The sequence below is a fragment of the Sapajus apella genome, unplaced genomic scaffold (assembly GCF_009761245.1).
Source record: "Sapajus apella isolate SASKATOON/1434 unplaced genomic scaffold, GSC_monkey_1.0 scaffold146, whole genome shotgun sequence".
Classification (NCBI taxonomy): Eukaryota; Metazoa; Chordata; class Mammalia; order Primates; family Cebidae; genus Sapajus; species Sapajus apella.
The window spans coordinates 1,860,308-1,878,469 of NW_022437086.1; the positions used below are offsets into that span (position 1 = coordinate 1,860,308).

At 44.3% G+C, this 18,162-nt stretch overlaps 1 protein-coding gene and 1 pseudogene across 6 annotated transcripts in view; both read left to right on the forward strand.

Annotated features, from left to right (window-relative positions):
- The window catches only part of LOC116540884 (S-adenosyl-L-methionine-dependent tRNA 4-demethylwyosine synthase TYW1), a 309,103-nt gene that overhangs the window by 2,520 nt on the left and 288,421 nt on the right, over nt 1–18,162 (forward strand). For 4 of the 6 annotated variants that reach the window (XM_032264675.1, XM_032264672.1, XM_032264670.1 and 1 more), the window contains exons 3-5: nt 1,432–1,569; nt 14,353–14,454; nt 17,707–17,901. In XM_032264675.1, coding sequence (XP_032120566.1) covers nt 1,432–1,569; nt 14,353–14,454; nt 17,707–17,901 — 435 coding nt within the window. Of the gene's footprint in view, nt 1–1,431; nt 1,570–14,352; nt 14,455–17,396; nt 17,587–17,706; nt 17,902–18,162 lie in introns of those variants that run through there. The other 2 variants (XM_032264676.1, XM_032264674.1) reach the window with 2 other exon arrangements.
- On the forward strand, nt 200–562 carry LOC116540885 (annotated as a pseudogene).

The following is an 18,162-nucleotide window of genomic DNA, read 5'->3' on the forward strand; positions in this document are numbered from 1 at the left end:
GCGTGCGTGCGTGCGTGCGTGCGTGCGTGCGTGCGTGCGTGCGTGCGGCTGCGTTGAGCTGCAGGAGGAGATGGCCGTCTCCGCAGGATGTTAAAGTTCTCCGTAAATTTTGCTTGTGGAAAGAACTTGAAGGACAAAAAGGAGTAGGCAACGGTATGGTTAGCTGGGCCCTTGAAGATGATGAAGATATGACACTTACTAGGTGGACACAGGTATGATTATTGGGCCACCAAGGACAAATTATGAAAATAGAATATATAACCTGAAAGTAGAATGTGGACCTAAATACCCGGAAGCTCCTTTGTCAGATTTGTAACAAAAATTAATATGAATGGAGTAAATAATTCCAGTGGGATGGTGGATGCCCAGAGCATATCAATGTTAGCAAAATGGCAAAATTCATATAGCATTAAAGTTGTGCATCAAGAGCTAAGACGTCTAAAGAAGTCCAAGGAAAATATGAAGCTTCCACAGCCACCAGAACGACAAACATACAACAATTAATTTTAGTGGATCTCAAACTTGTCTTAAATCAACAACCTTCTACTCATGTTAATGTCTTGATTAAATATCACAATTCAAAATACCCACACATTAAGTAAAAGAATTCCAGCTGGTAAATATGACCTGGACATTTGTAAGAATCTATTTAATATATGTACACCCGTTATGCTTTCAGGTAACAGGAAGAAAAGTGCAGCACATTTTTTTTTTCTCTTGTTAAGGCACTGTCATTTAAACATAAACCTGGAGTGCTCGAAATAGAATTCAGGTTTACAAGATGAAAGCATGTGGAGAAGTGTCAGATGACAGTGGAAGCATGTGTGTTTCTAAAAAGTAAAAATCTCAAGAAAGAAAACTGAAATGGCATACTTTAACCATCTTGCTTAGTGAAAGAGCTGCAGTTGAAATTGTTTAAAAAGTAGCAGGTACAATGAATGTTGCCGCAAATGTGTTAAATTTTGAAGCCCTGTGGGTGCTTACTACTAGCAGTATCAAAAATATGTTCAGGATTGTTTTGATACCTGTATTTATAATTAAAAATGTTGGGGGGAGTTGATGAATTCCTGTTAAAAGCTATTCTTGTATGTTACATGTAACAGACATGGTAAATATTTGTTTACAGCCTTTGTTTAACAAACCATGCATTTAAGTGAAGTCAACAAAAAGGAAATAGGTATATGGATATGTGATTCTGAGATTAAAGTTAGTCTTAAAATGTAAATAAAACGTTAAACGTGAAAAAACAACAAAAAAAAGTGGGTCCTGCCTAATAAAGGACCTTATTATATGGGGCTAATATTTGAGGAGTACAACCAGAAAGATTAAGAGAAAAATAAAGTGTGTTCGTATCTCTGCTAATTTTCATCCCTACTGAAGTTGGGAAACGATTCAGACTTGATGGATTTTGTGTAATTATTTGTTTTCAAGGACAGGAACTTGCAGGAAAACTCTTTTCCAAAAGCAACTCAGGATTTGATGACAAATGGTTTTGTTTCCCTTCATAACAAAGACATCTTTGTGTCTGGAGTGAAAATTTTCTATGGCTCTCAGACTGGTACAGCAAAGGTAAGAACTTTATATGATGCTTTTCCTTTGGTTTCCTGACATTTTTTTTTTTTTGAGATGGAGTTTCACTCATGTTACCCAGGCTGGAGTGCAATGGCGTGATCTCGGCTCACCGCAACCTCCGCCTCCTGGGTTCAGGCAATTCTCCTGCCTCAGCCTCCTGAGTAGCTGGGATTACAGGCACGCGCCACCATGCCCAGCTAATTTTTTGTATTTTTAGTAGAGACGGGGTTTCACCATGTTGACCAGGATGGTCTCGATCTCTTGACCTCGTGATCCACCCGCCTCGGCCTCCCAAAGCGCTGGGATTACAGGCTTGAGCCACCGTGCCCGGTCAGTTTCCTGACATTTTAAGAAAATCCCTGAAAAGTGTCCTTTAGCAGTGAACTCAGTTGGTCATCTGACGTTCTTTAGTTTTTCTTCCAACCTTTTCTCCTCAAATATTTTTCCTTCCTGCGATGGTAGGTGGGCTTCATCTCTTGTGCCCAGTTACAGGTGATTGTCACTGTCTGGTGGTCTGCCTTGAGGGGTCTTTGTTCTGAAGCTTGCTTCTGCCTCAGCAGGATAGTGAAAGTTGTGTGTCCCTTATTGATCCCCGTGGGTATGGGAGTAGGGAATAGGAAAAAAGGATGCACCAGTAGTTCCAATATGGGCCTGACTTTCTCATCACACATCTATGTTGTTTTTTTATTATTACTATTATTTTTGAGACAGAGTCTCGCTCTTGTCACTCAGGCTGGAGTGTGGCAGCACAGCCTCCACCTCCTGGGTTCAAGTGATTCTCCTGCCTCAGCCTTTCGAGTAGCTGGGATTATAGGTGCCTGCTGCCACTGCCGGCTAATTTTTGTATTTCTAGTAGAGACCGGGTTTTGGCATGTTGACTAGGCTGGTCTTGAACTGCTGGGATCAGGTGATCCTCCTGCCTTGTCCTCCAAAAGTGCTGGGATTAGAGGTATGAGCCACTGTGCCTGGTCTCACGTCACTCATCTATATAATGAAACTTGTTTTGATTTTTAATAGTGTTAAAAGTGTTAAAGGTAGACACTAAAGTAGATACAGCAGACATCTAGTTGAAAGATGCTTCCCATTCTCTTTTTTTGGCGGGGCAGGGTCTGGATCTGTTGCTCTGGCTGGAGTGCTGTGGTGCCATCTAAGCCTCAGTTGCTTATCTGTGAACTGGTAAATTGCAAATGACAATAGTATGGTTATCTCAGGGTCGCTGTGAGGTTTGAGTGAAGTAATCCAATATGTACTTTTATTTCACCTTTTTTTTGGAGACAGGGTTTTGCCCTGTTGCCCGGGCTAGACTGCAGTTGTACTATCTTGGCTTACTGCAATGTCTGCCTCCTGGGCTCACGGCATCCCCCCACCTCAGCCTTCTGAGTATCTGGGACTATAGGTGCATGCTGCCATACCTGGCTAATTTTTGTAGAGATGGGGTTTTGGCATGTTGCCCAGGCTGATCTTAAACTCTTGGACTCAAGCAATCTGCCCGCCTCAGCCTCCCAGTGTTGGGACTACAGTCATGAGCCACCATGCCCAGCGGTGCTCACCTGTTTCTGTGTTACAAAGGTCACAGCTACTTAAAAAAAGTAAAATTTTTTTTTTTTTTTTGTAGAGACGAGATCTTGCTATCTTGTCCAGGCCAGTCTTGATCTCCTGGCTTAAAGATATTCACCTGCCTTGGCCCTCAAAGTGCTGAGATTATAGGCATAAGCCACTAAACCTGGCCAGATCACAGCTATTTAGTGCTTTCTAGGAAAAGATTTTAAGGAAGACTAGAATGAAAATAAATTAGAGAAAAAATCAAGGTCTATTTTTTTTGTTGACTACTACAGAGGGTTCTACTGCCCTCTTGTGGAAGTTGTGCAGAATAGTACTTCTTAGGTTTTCACTACTTCAGTGCAGATACTTTGTTTTATGGTGGAAGGTCACTTAAGTTAAGCCTTAAGCAATGCAGGTGGGAAACCTGAAAAAAAAAGCAAAAAGGTGTGTCTGAGCAGCCAAAGCAAAGTCCTTTTTATGTTACTGATAAAAGACCTTATTCAGAGCCTCTTTATGTGTGTTTTTAACCTTTAAAAAAAAAATGATCAAAAAGATCAAACGAATGCTTGCAGATGGTAACAAATCCAGGAGTACAGAAAGTTCATAATGAAAAGTACTCTCCAGAAACCTTTTATATTTCTATTTTTAGTTCCTCTGATGGTTAGGCTGTGTTTCTAGATTTATCAACATTACACAAAAGTTGGTGACTCCTTAATATTAGTTCATACAAATAGCCTTCAAGTCTCAGTGGCTTAATATTGCTGTCCATATCATAGTTGATTTTGGGGTAGATAGCCATCTTCCATCTTAAAGCTGTGCCATCTGAATGTATTTTTATTTATTTATTTATTTATTTATCGAGATGAAATCTTGCTGTGTTGCCCAGGCTAGAGTGCAGTGGCATGATCTTGGCTCACTACAACCTCCACCTCCTGGGTTCAAGTGATTCTCCTATCTCAGTCTCCTAAGTAGCTGCGATTACAGGTGTGTGCCAACCACACCCAGCTATTTTTGTATCTTTGGTAGAGACGGGGTTTCACCATGTTGGTCAGGCTGGTCTCGAACTCCTGACCTCAAGGGATCCATCCATCTTGGCCTCCCAAAGTGTTGAGATTACAGCGATGAGCCAGCATGCCCTCATCTGTGGTTTTCTGTTTCTAGTTAGGACAGAATGATGGGGTAGCTGGTGTGTAGTTTTTTTTATTTTGTGAACGGACTTGACCTGTGGCCTTGACCTCCTGGGCTCAAGTGATCACCCCACCAGCCTCCCTAGTAGCTGGGACTACAAGTGTATGCCACCATGCTTGGCTACTTTTGTTTTGTTTTGTTTTTTGAGACGAAGTCTCCCTCTGTTGCCCAAGCTGGAGTACAGTGGCGCGGTCTCAGCTTGCAATCTCTCCTTCTCGGTTTCAGGCTATTCTATTGCCTCAGCCTCCTGAGTTGCTGGGATTACAGGCACCTGCCACCATACCCAGCTAACCGGCTACTTTTTAAAAATGTTTTTATGGAAATGGGGTTTGGCCATGTTTCCCAGGCTGAGGATATAGCTTTTGCTAATTGTTATTTTTCACAGAATGCTGTGTGCTTCATGGGTCAAGGCATGCCATGTTACTTTTTGGCCCCACACTCCCACCTACCACCCCAATTTTGTACTGTATTTTATAGTAAAACTTTTTCCATGTATTGTCTGTGCTTTTTCTTTTTTTCTTTTCTTTTTTTTTTTTGAGATAGAATCTCATTCTGGAGTGCAGTGGTGCGATCTTGGCTCACTGCAACCTCTGCCTCCTGGGTTCAAGCGATTCTCCTGTCTCCTGAGTAGCTGAGACTACAGGTGCACACCACCATGCTCTGTACTTTTTATCTCCAATTTCTGTACTGTTTATCTGGAACTACTCCAGAGAGGCTTGCATTCCCATACATGCCCCAGTGAGTTCCATGTTGCTAATTGATTCTCAGTCTTTGTCTTACTTGGCTGGCCTTTTAGCTGTATGACCACCGTTTTTTTTTTTTTTTATTTGAGACGGAGTCTCACTCTGACACCAGGCTGGAGTACAGTGGTGCGATCTTGGCTTGTTGCAACCTCTGCCTTGAATTAGTGTAAGTGATTCTTCCACCTCAGCCTCCTCCTGAGTAGTTGGGACTACAAGTGCACACCACCAGCCTGGCTAATTTTTGTATTTTTAGTAGAGACGGGGTTTTACCATGTTGGGCAGGATAGTCTGGATCTCTTGACCTCGTGATCCACCCGCCTTGACCTTTCAAAGTGCTGGGATTACAGGTATGAGCCACTGTGCCTGGCCCTTTTTTTTTTTTTTTTGAGTGGAGTGTCGCTCTTTGCTCATTCTGAAGTGGGATGGCATGATCTCAGCTTGCTGCAATCTCCGTCTCCCAGGTTCAAGCAATTCTTCATCCTCAGCCTCCCAAAGTGCTGGGATTACAGGCGCCACCACCATGCCTGGCTAATTTTGTATTTTTAGTAGAGACGGGGTTTTACCGTGTTTGCCATGCTAGTCTCAAACTCCTGACCTCAGGTAATTCACCTGCTTCGGCCTCCCTAAGTTCTGGGATTATAGACGTGAGCTACTGTGCCAGGCTTCAAATACTTTCTTCATGTAACTTGAGGTATGCCATTCCCTTGGTCCTTTTTCTGCTTTACTGAGGCTCATTTTCCTTACTGTCATTTGCTGGTTTAATCTTCTTGACCTCCAAAGACAGGAGTGTTTCAGGGCACAGTCCTTGAGATTATGCCTTTATCTACACTCACTTTTCTCCCTAAGGGATCTAATTTCTTTCTGTTTTTTTTGAGACGGAGTTTTGCTCTTGTTACCCGGCTGGAGTGCAATGGCGTAATCTTGGCTCACTGCATCCTCTGTCTCCTGGGTTCAAGCAATTCTTCTGCCTCAGTGTCAGGAGTAACTGGGATTACAGCTGGACTATGTGTGCCACCATGCCCAGCTAATTTTTGTATTTTTAGTAGATACGGGGTTTCATCATGTTCACCAGGATGGTCTCAATCTCTTGACCTTGTGATACACCCGCCACCCGCCTCGCATCCCAAAGTACTGGGATTATAGGCGTGAGCCACTGGGCCCGGCCCCTAATTTTTTTTTAAAATTTTACTTCCCAATAAACTTTTCCTTTCTTATTTTTTATTGATTTATTTTTTTAGAGACAAGATCTCGCTCTGTCACGCAGGCCGGAGTGCAGTGGTACAGCCATGGCTCACTGCAGCCTTGAACTTCTGGGCTTATACAGTGCTCCTGCCTCAGTCTCCTGAGTAACTGGGAATACAGGTGTGAACCAACACTCTTGGCTAATTTTTTAATTTTTTGGCAGATATGGGGGTCTTACCGTGTTTCCTAGGCTGGTCTCAAACCTCTAACCTCAGCCTCCCAAAGTGCTGGGATTATAGGTGTGAGCCACTGTGTCTGGTGCTTAAAGGGTCTTATTATCTGGGGCTTTAAATTCTATATATTAGATCATGAGTTAGCAGGGCCAGGTATTTTGTATCATATATATTTTTCAGGTTTTACAACTGATATGGTCTTTCTTGTAACTACCCAGCTCTGCAGATGCAGTGTGGAAGCAGTCGTAGACAGTGTGTAAATAAATGGGCATGGCTGTGTTCTGAGAAAGTCTAGTTATAAGATGCACTGAGGCATTTGGCCTGCTGGCCTTAGTTCACCGACATCTGATGATGACTTGTAAATTTGTTTTTTTGTTTGTTTTTTGAGATAGCGTCTTACTCTGTCGCCCAGGCTGGAGTGGAGTGGTGTGATGTTGGCTCACTGCAGCCTCCACCTCCTGGGTTCAAGGGATTCTCATGCCTCAACCTCCTGAGTGGATGTGATTACAGGCGCACACTACTATATCTGGCTAATTTTTGTATTTTTAGTAGAGATGGGTTTCGCCATGTTGGCCAGGCTGGTCTTGAACTCGTAGCCTCAAGTGATTTGCCTGCCTCAGCCTCCCAGAGTGTTGGAATTACTGGCGTGAGCCACTGCACCTGGCCGTAAATTTCTATTTCTATTCTTAATTGTTCATCTCAATTCCAGACTTTCATATCCAGTTGCCTATTTAGAGTATCATATACATGTCTGGTAAGCATCTTAATATCAGTATGGTCAAAACTGCACTCCCAGTTTTCTGCCCAAATCTGTTCTACTTGTAATCCTTACGATTTCAGTATATGACAACTTTATTCTGCTAATTGCTTGGTCCAAAACACCTTTGACTCCTTTGATTTTATTTTTTTTGACATAGTCTCACTCTGCCCCCCAGGCTGGAGTGCAGTGGCGCACTCTTGGCTCACGGAAACCTCCGCCTTCTAGATTCAAGCATTTCTCCTGCCTCAGCCTCTTAAGTAGCTGGGACTACAGACACGCGCCACCACGCCAAGCTTATTTTTGTATTTTTAGTAGAGACGGCATTTCGCCATGTTGGCCAGGCTGGTCTCAAACTCCTGACCTCATGATCCACCAACGTTGGCCTCCCAAAGTGCTGGGATTACAGGCATGAGCCACTGCGCCCAGCCTCTGCTTCTTTTTATACAACCCATGTCCAATCTGTCAGCAAACCCTGTACGTTCTACTTTAAGAATAGATATAGCCGGGTGCGGTGGCTCATGCCTGTAATCCCAGCACTTTGGGAGCCCGAGGCGGGTGGATCACGAGGTCCGGAGATCGAGACCATCCTGGTCAACATGGTGAAACTCCATCTCTACTAAAACTACAAAAAATTAGCTGGGCATGGTGGCGTGTGCCTGTAATCCCAGCTACTCAGGAGGCTGAGGCAGGAGAATTGCCTGAACCCAGGAGGTGGAGGTTACGGTGAGCCGAGATCGCGCCATTGCACTCCAGCCTGGGTAACAAGAGCGAGACTCCGTCTCAAAAAAAAAAAAAAAAAAGAATAGATTTAGTTTCCAATCACTTCTTACCACCTTCACTGCTACTGCCCTGGTCCGTGCCATTGTCAATCTAAATACCATAGGGAGCTGTCTGAATGAGAAGATGTTTGTTTGGGAATAGCACGTACACTGCAATGGGGACATAAGTGCTGTAGTAAACGGCATGTATTCGGGGAGGTAGAGGAAGGCAAAGAGTTTCAAAGGAAACAATGAGGAGGATTGCAGAATTGTTTTGAAACAATTGTTCTTGCCCAGAAAGGTTAATAACAAAGGTGACACAGTCCAAGGCTGGACATGCAGTTTCTGGGCAGATGTCCTTGCAGTAGTATTTTTTGTGTAACGTTGCAGTGGGTTTTATGCAAGGCTGTGTTTGTTGTAGAATCTTTCTCGTTATCAGGCATCTAAGTGTGAGGCCGGGAGTGGTGGCTCATGCCTATAATCCCAGCAGCTTGGGAGGTTGAGGCAGATGGGTTACTTGAGGTCAGGAGTTCAAGATCAGCCTGGCCAACATGGCAAAACGACATCTGTACGACAAAATACAAAAGTTGGCCGGGCATGGTGGCTCACTCCTGTAATCCCTGCACTTTGGGAGGCTGAGGGATGAAACCCCGTCTCTATTAAAAATACAAAAAATTAGCTGAGCGTGGTGGCACGTGCCTTTAATCCCAGCTACCCAGGAGGCAGAGGCAGGAGAACTGCTTGAACCCAGGTTGCAGTCAGCTGGGATTGTACCACTGCACTCCAGCCTGGGCAACAAGAGCAAAACTCCATCTGAAAACAACAACAGAATTAGCCTGGTGTGGTGGCACATGCCTGTGATACCAGCCACTTGGGAGGCTGAGGCACGAGAATCACCTGAACCGGGGAGGCAGGCGTTGCAGTGAGCCAAGATTGTGCCACTGCACTCCAGTGTGGGTAACAGAGTCAAACCTTGTCTCAAAACAAAAAAAAAAAGGAATCTAAGTGTGAGAATTCTTTGTCTTCCCTAGCTCTTATTGTCAGGGATTTTTTTAACATGAGTAACTCCATGTTGATTCTGACAGCTTTGACACTGCAATGACATTTTGTCTGGATTAGGACAGTCATCTCACCATTGGTTTCTGCTGTAATTTGTTGTTTGTTTCCCCAAAACTCATGTTCAGATGTGATCCCCAGTGTTGGTGATGGGGCTAATAGGAGGCGTTTGAGTACTGGGGGCAGATCCCTCCTGAATAAATGAATCCTTGCCAGAGCGGGTGGGTGAGTTCTTGCTTTCCGAGTTCCCAAGAGAGCTTGTTGGGAAAAAGAGCCTTGGACCTCTCCCGGACTCCTGTTTCCTCTCTTGCTCTGTGATCTTTGCACACTCCAGCTCTCTTTTACTTTCTGCCAGGAGTAGAAGCAGCCTGGAGCTCTCATCAGATGTAGATACCCAATCTTGAACTTTTCCAGACATGAGAATTGCAAACCAAATGATCCTTTTTATGGTGGCCCCTAATGGTTTTTTCTATATGTATTTAGCACTTCCTTAAGGACCTCTTGTAAGTCAGGTCTGGTTATAATAAATTTCCTTGGCATTTGTTTGTCTAAATGGATCCAGTTTTCCTTCGCTTATGAAGCTTAATTTGGCTGGTTATGAAATCCTTGGTTAAAATTTCTTGTTCTTTTTTTTTTTTTTTTTAAAAGGGGTCGCTTTGTCACCCAGGCTGGAGTGCAGTGATGCAATCTTGGATCACAGCAACCTTCACCTCCTGCGTTCAAGTGATTTTTCAGTTTCAGCCTCCTAAGTAGCTGGGACTGCAGTGCACCCCACCATGTCCGGCTAATTTTTGCATTTTTAGTAGAGATGGGACGGGGTGTCACCATGTTGGTCAGGCTGGTCTCTAACTTCTGACCTCAGGTTATCCACCTGTGTTAGCTTCCCAAAGTGCTGGAATTACAGATGCGAGCTACTGTGACCTGCCTGAAATTTCTTTTTTTTAAAGAGTGCTGAAAATAGGCCCTAATCTCTTCTGGCTTGTAGGGTTTCTGCTGAAAGGTCTGCTGTTACCCTGATGGGATTCCCTGTGTAGCTGACCTGCCTCTTCTTTCTAGCTGCCTTTAACATTTTTTTTTTTTTTTTCATTTAGACCTTGGAGAATCTGATGAGTATGTGTCTTGGGGATGGTCATATTATGTAGTATTTCACTGTGGTTCTCTGCATTAAACAAATCTTTTTAAAACATAGAGTGGGCTAGGCACAGTGGTTCATGCCTGTAATCCCAGCACCTTGGGAGACCAAGGCAGGTGGATCAATTGAGCCCAGGAGTTTGAGACCAGCCTGAACAACAGGACAAAACTCCATCTCTACAAAAATACAAACATTAGCCGGTGTGTGTGTGCCTGTAGTCCCAGCTGCTAGGGAGGGTAAGGTGGGAGGATTGCTTGAGCCCAGGAGGTCAAGGCTGCAGAGAGCTCCTGCACTCCAGCCTTGGCGACAGAGTGAGACCTTCTCTCAAAAAAATAAAACTAAAAACATAGATTACCCAGTCTTAGGTACTCCTTTATAGCAAAATGGACTAAGACAGTCTTTCTGATTCAGTACCCCTCAGCCCTCTTCTGACTCCAGTATACTCTCAACTCAGCAACCTCAGTGACTGTTTGAAAACTTCGTGAAATCATATCACCCCTCTGCTTAAAACCCTGCACTGACTCCTTCATTCACTTAGAGTCAATGCCAAAGTCCTCACAGTGGCCCAGAGATCCTACATGTGTGGCTGTTTGTTAACTGTCTTACCCCAGTCTTAGTAACCTCCTTTGAGCCTTTGCACGTCACTGTTCCTGCCACCTGGGATAACCTCGTGGTTCCCCCAGTTTCTTTCAGCTTTGGCGGAAATCTAACTTTCTCCTTGTGTTAGTCTGTTCTGGGTTGCTATAAGGAGTACCTGCAGCTGGGTGCTTGATAAGGTTTGGGTCTGTGTTCCCACCAAATCTTACGTGGCGTTGTTGGAGGTGGGGTCTGGGAGGTGCTTGGATCTTGGGGGTGGCTTTCTCATGAGTGGTTTAGCACCATCTCCCTTGGTACTGCCCTTGTGATGGTGAGTTCTCATGAGATCTGGTCGTTTAAAAGTGTGTGGCCTCTCCCCCTTCTCTTTCTTGCTCCTTCTGTGTGATGAGCCTATTCTTCCTTTGCCTTCTGCCAAGATTGGAAGCTCCGCGAGACCTTCCCAGAAGCCAATGCTGCTATGCTTCCTATACAGGTCTGCAGGACTGTGAGCCAATTAAACCTCTTTTCTTTATAAATTTTCTAGTCTCAGGTATTTTATTTTAAATTTTGAGATGGAGTCTTGCTCTGTCGCCCAAGCTGGAGTGTGGTGTCACAATCTCAGCTCATTGCGACCTTCGCCTCCCAGGCTCAAGCAATCCTCTCACCTCAGCCTCCCAAGTAGCTGGACCACAGGCACGTGCCACCATGCCCAGCTAATTTTTTGTATTTGTGGTAGAGATGGATTTCACCATGCTGCCCAGGCTGGTTTCAAACTCCAGAGCTCAGGCAATCCACCTGCCTTGGCTTCCCAAAGTGCTGGGATTATGGGTGTGAGCCACCATGCCTGGCCAGGTATCTTTTTTTTTTTATAGCAATGCAAGAATGGACTAATACTGTAATTTATAAAGAGGTTTATTTGGTTCATGGTTCTGCAGGCTGTACAAACATGCTGCCAACATCCACTTGGCTTCTAGTGAAGCTTCAGGAAGCTTCCCCCCATGGAGGAATAGGTACCACATGGCGAGAGAGGGAGCAAAAGAGTAGTGAGAGATGTGAGGCTTTTTTTTTTTTTTTAACAGTCAGCTATGAACTAATAGTGCAGGAACTCATCACCAAGAGGAGGCCACCAAGCTAAGGCAGGAGAATCGGGTCTGGAGACAGAGAGCCTAAGGCCAATCTGTGGCTGACTTTTTTGAATTAAACTAAAAGGAAAACTTCAGCCTTTGATTGGCTGTTGGCTAATCCTTTATTTGCATAAGGTGTAACTCCGCTTCAGCCTCCAATTGGCCATGGGCCAATTCTTCATTTACATAGGGTGTAACCAATTGGAAGCCTCCAAAGGGTACCTGGGGGTGTTAGCAAATTTTTCTAGCTTAATAAGAACCCAAGAAACATTTCAATTGGAGCTCTTGGGCATTATGGTTGAGCACTTGCTCTGGCCAACATCTGCTCTGTAGAGTGTACTTTTGCGTCAAAAAATCTGTGCTTTTGTTGCTTTGCTTGTGCATTTTTAAAAATCCTTTGTTCAACATGAGAAGAACCTGGACAACTCCTAGTCAAGATCCTCCACTGGTAACGAAGCCATCATGAGGGACCTGCCCCTATGACCCAAACACCTCCTATTCAAGCTCACCTCCAACATTGGAGATTACATGTTAATGATATTTGGAGGGGACAAATATTCAAACCATATCAGTCCTTGAGGCCTGCTGCAGTAGTATTTTCTGACCCCCGAATACCTGTCCTTTTTCTGTTTTTTTTTTTTTTTTTTTTTTTTTTGAGAAAGAGTCTTGCTCTGTCATCCAGGCTGGAGTGCAGTGGCATGATCTCTGCTCACTGCAACCTCCGCCTCCTGGGTTCAAGCAATTCTCCTTCCTTAGTGTCCTGAGTAGCGGGGATTACAGGCGTCCACTACCACGCCTGGCTAATTTTTGTATTTTTAGTAGACATGGGGTTTCACCATGTGGGCCAGCCTGGTCTTGAACTCCTGACCTCAGGTGATGTGCCTACCTCGGCCTCCCAAAGTGCAGGGATTACACACATGAGCCACCACGCCTGGCTGACCTGTATTTTTTCTATGCCAGCTCTCATGCTTACTATTGAGAGTTACTAGTCCACAAGACTGTCCCCACTGCAGACTCTAGTCACAAGTCCTGGCTTTAAATTTAGGGTTCCGTACCACTGCCTCCTCAGGTTCCATAGAATGACTCCCAGACCTCAGGAAGTTGCTTTACTTATGTTTACCAGTTTATTATAAAGCATGCAAGTCAGGAACCACCAAATGGAAAAGCTGCACAGGGCCAGCTACGGAGGGGTAGGGGCTGAGCAGAGCTTCCAGGCCATCTCTGGCCTTGTCTTCTCCCCAGCACATTGGTTTGTTCACCAACCCAACAGTCCCCATTGTTCAGGGGTTTTTCTCGGAGGCTCCATTACATAGGCATGATTGATTAAATCATAGGCCTTGGTGATGAAGCTCAATCTCCAACCCCTCTTCTGTCCCTAGTATTCTGTGTTGGGACTGGGGTAGGAGGTACTGACTTCAACCTCTAGTCAGTTTCTTGGCAACCAGCCTCTATCCTGAAGCTACCCGAGGCTCCGCCCCCATAAGTCATCTCATTAGCATACAAAAGGCAGTCACCTCTGAGTTTTCTTTCCATCTTTTGTTGCAGTGGTTGCTCCCAGCCCAGAGTGTGTCTTGTGCATTCTTCCCTAGGGCTTTTTCCTGTCTGTCAACTGCTTCCTAGCATGATCTGGGCTCACTGCAGCCTCTGCCTCCTGGAATCAAGGGATTCTCCTGCCTCAGACTCCCAAGCAGTTGGGATTACAGGTGTGTGCCACCACACCTGGCTAGTTTTGTATTTTTAGTAGAAACAGGGTTTCACCATGTTGGTCAGGCTGGTCTTGAATTCCTGACCTCAAGTGATCCACCTGACTCGGCCTCCCAAAGTGCTGGGATTACAGGCATTAGCCGCTGTGCCCAGCCCATTCTTTACCATTTCTTTTTGCAGTTCTCTGTGTTTATTCTTTTTCAATATGTTATTTTCTTTATGAGACAGGATCTCACTCTGTGGCCCAGGCTAGAATGCATTGGTGTGATCGTAGCTCACTGTATCCTCTAATTCCTGGGCTCAAGGGATCCTCCTGTCTCAGCTTCTTGAGTAGCTGGGACTACAGGTGTGTGCCATCACTTACACCTGGCTAATTAAAAAATATTTTTTTGTAGAGATGAGGTCTCACTTTGTCGCCCAGGCTTGACCTCAAGTGATCCTCCCACCTTGGCCTCCAAAAGTGCTGGGTTTACAGACATGAGCCGTCTTGCCTGGCTGATACATTTATTCTAGCAGGGCAAGGCAGATTGATCATCCAAAAGCTGAATTAGATTCACTTTTACGTAAACCCTTATCAGGTGAGAACAACACAATTGAATGAATGATCTCTGCAATGGTGCCCAAGAAAGTGGCAAGAGTAAGCATAGAATTTGAGTTCATGAAGATATACGTCAGTCACTGAAAACATTTTTCATGAGGAATGCCACATTCTTGTGCTAATAGAGGGTAAATGAGGGCTGCATTTTGCTTATTTGGCTCATTACTCTTTTTTGTCCTTTTAGGGATTTGCAACAGTTCTTGCTGAAACAGTTGTGTCCCTGGATCTGCCCGTGGCAATTATTAATCTAAAAGAATATGATCCGGATGATTGTCTGATAGAAGAGGTTGGTAATTGTCTTATTTTTTCATCAATCAGAACTCTCAAATTTAACTGACCTGCAGTATTCAGAGTAAATTTAATTAGATAACTAGAATCTTCAGAATACATTTAATTTTCTTGCTCAGGAATTTCAGTTTGTTGAATTTCAGTGTGATTCAGAGCATTGAATGTGGGTGTGGCTCACTGATTCTCAGGTGGTGTGGGGCTTGTCCTTCAGGTGTGTTAGATTCTCCTGGATGTGGAGGTGAGAAAGCTTGGATAGTTGGAAGTCCACTCCTTCCCACTACTTTTTTTTTTTTTTGAGGTGGAGTTTTGCTCTTGTTGCCCAGGCTGGAGTGCTGTGGTGTAATCTTGGCTCACTGTAACCTCTGCCTCCTGGGATCAAGCGATTCTTCTGCCTCAGCCTCCCAAGTAGCTGGGATTACATGTGCCTGCCACCATGCCTGGCTAATTTTTGTATTTTTAGTAGAAATGGGGTTTTACTATGTTGGTCAGGCTGGTCTTGAACTCCTGATCTCAGGTGATCCACCTGCCTTGGCCTCCTAAAGTGCTGGGATTACAGGCGCTCAGCTTCTAACTGTTTCTTTAACTCTCCCTACGTCAGCAATGCCAGAAACCAATAACTGTTCAAGCTCCACAGTGCAGCTAGGCTAAGACCTGAGATTCTGTGTTTCTGGCAAATTCAGAGGAGATGCTGATGCGCTGGCTCAGGGTTCACACTTTGAGAATCACCACTGTAGGTTGAAATCCTCTAGCTGGGCATGACTGCAGAAAGGAGAGGGACATTTTTCAGATGAAGAAATTAAACCCTCATAGATATTAAGTAATGCAGCCGGGTGTGATGGTTCATGCCTGTAATCCCAGCACTGTGGGAGGTGGAGGCAAATAAATCACCTGACATGAGAAGTTCAAGACCAGCCTGGCAACATGGTGAAACCATGTCTCTACTAAAAATACAAAGTTAGCTGGGTGTGGTGGCAGGCACCTTGTAATCCCAGCTACTGGGGAGGCTGAGGCAGGAGAGTCGCATGATCCCAGGAGGCAGAGGTTACAGCGAGCTGAGATCACACCACTGCACTCCAGCCTGGGCAACAAGAGCAAAACTCCGTCTCCAAAAAAGAAAAACCAAAAAAGAAAGAAGCACTTAGAGCTGTGGTTGACATACTTTCACGCAAAGGGCCGGGTAGTAAGTATCTTCACCTTTGTGGGCCAGACAGCTACTCCGCTTGCCACTGAGGCACAAACCAGCCATAGGTAATATGTAAATGAGTAAGCGTGGGTGTGTTCCACTAAAACTTTCTTTAAAAAAAAGTATAGGCCAGGCGTGATATCTCTCACCTGTAATCTCAGCAGTTTGAGAGGCCAGGGCAGGTGGATTGCTTGAGCTCAGGCCTATGAAAGCAGCCTGCACAACATGGTGAAACCCCATCTCTGTTAAAAATAGAAAAATTAGCCATGGTGGTGCACACCTGTAGTCCCAGCTACTGGGAGGCTGAGGCATGAGAATTGCTTGAACCTGGGAGGTGGAGGTTACAGTGAGCTGAGATCACACCATTGTGTTCCAACCTGGGTGGCAGAGCAGACTCAGTCTCAAAAAACAAAAACAAAAAGGCAGCGGATAAATGTCTAGCTTTAACCCTGTCCATTTCTTTGTCCCCCAAGAAAACATACTGGAGTGCACATAAGTTAGCTTGAATGTACTCTAAATTATTTGTGAAAGATTATTATCAAACTTTGATAGTTATAGCTAAGAGATTACTTATAACTTACCTTGTGACTAGAACTGTTAAGATGTATTCAAACACCAGGCTATCAAGACTAAGGATACACAGGTTGAACATCCCTGAACCGCAAATTGGAAATGATGTAAAATCCAAACTTCTTGAGCACAGATGTGAGGGCCACAAGTGGAAAATTGCACACCTGACCTCGTGTGATGGGTCAAGGTCAAAAAGCAGTCAAAACCTTGTTTCATGTATGAGATTGTCAAAAGTAATGTATAAAGTTACCTACAGGCTAGGTGTGTAAGGTATATATGAAACAATGGAATTTGTGTTTAGACTTGATATATCCCTAAGATACATCATTATGTATATGTGGATTTTTTTAAAAACCAGAAAAAACCTCTAAAATCTGAAACACTTCTGATCCCAAACATTTTGGATAAGGGATACTCAACCTGTATTTTGTTTCCCTGGGATTTGCAACAGTTCTGTTTAGATAATGGTGACAAGTGTTAAATTACTTTATGTTTAAAAACTTTTATTGCTTTGATTTTTTAGAGATTTCTCTGTATCTTTTCTTTTTCTTTTTTTTTGAGATAGAATCTCGCTGTGTTGCCTAGGCTGGAGTGCATGGTGCAGTGGTGCGATTGTGGCTCACTACAGCCTCTGGTTTCTAGGCTCAAGCAATTCTCCTGCCTCAGCCTCCTGAGTAGCTGGGACTACAGGCAGCCACCACCACACCTGGCTAATTTTTGTATTTTTAGTAGAGATGGGGTTTCACCATGTTGGCCAGGCTGGTCTTGAACTCCTTACCTCTTGATTCACCCACCTCAGCCTCCTGTGGGATTACAGGTGTAAGCCATGGGCCCAGCCAACATCCACTGCCTTGATACGGATATTCACAGCTTCCTGCCTGAGGAAATGGTAATGGGCCAAGAACACCAACCCCCCTATTCCTTGAAGATTTTAGAGATTTAAAACAATCTCCAACACCAAACACGAGTCTCACCAAAAGCTGCCTTGAGGCAGATGGATAAGAGAGGTCGCCACATTCCTCGTCTTTCTGACACCACAGAGGAGCTTTCACTCTAAGGAGTCGGGAACATGAGCTGTTGCTTTCTCTTAAGTTTGAAACTCAGGTGCCTTATTTTCCCCCATGTGTTCTTCCATTAGTAGCCACCATGCCTGGCCATCTCTCTGTATTTTTTCTTAATCAATTTAGATTTGTTTCCACTGTGGCAAATCAGTGATGATGAGAATATAGTATAATCTGGAAAATGAAATGGCATATGTGGTGAAATATACTGGACAGTATATTGGCAGGAGCAAGAGTCTGGGTCTTCTCCCCACAAGAACACAGCAAGGTGTTCTTGCTTTGTTTCTCAGTGATGCCCTTCACTTTTGAAAATGAGGTGTGTTGTTGAAAGTGCCCTTTGTCCTTAGAGATGAGTATGCATTTTTTCAAAGGATTTTCTTCATTGAGATAATTTATGCCCTGGATATTCTACTGAAACAATTACTCTATTGGTTAGGTTACTGGTAGAAATGTCTGTGTCTTCCTGGTGGCGACATACACTGATGGCCGACCAACCGAAAGTGCAGAATGGTTCTGCAAATGGTTAGAGGAAGCGTCCCGTGATTTTCGATTTGGCAAAACTTACCTGAAGGGTATGAGATATGCAGTGTTTGGCCTGGGAAATTCTGTCTATGCCAGCCACTTCAACAAGGTAGGTCTTTGTTGAATTATGGGAATAAATTCTTCCTACATACACACTCACCCACCCACATATCCATATGTGAAATAATCCACAGACTTTGGTAGCTAGTTAGAAATACGTTTCTTTGTTATTTTATTTACTGATTGATTGAGACAGAGTTTTGCTCTGTCGCCAGGCTGGAGTGCAATGGCACCATCTCAGCTCGTTGCAATCTCCACCTCCCAGGTTCCAGTGATTCTCCTGCCTCAGCCTCCTGAGTAACTGATATTG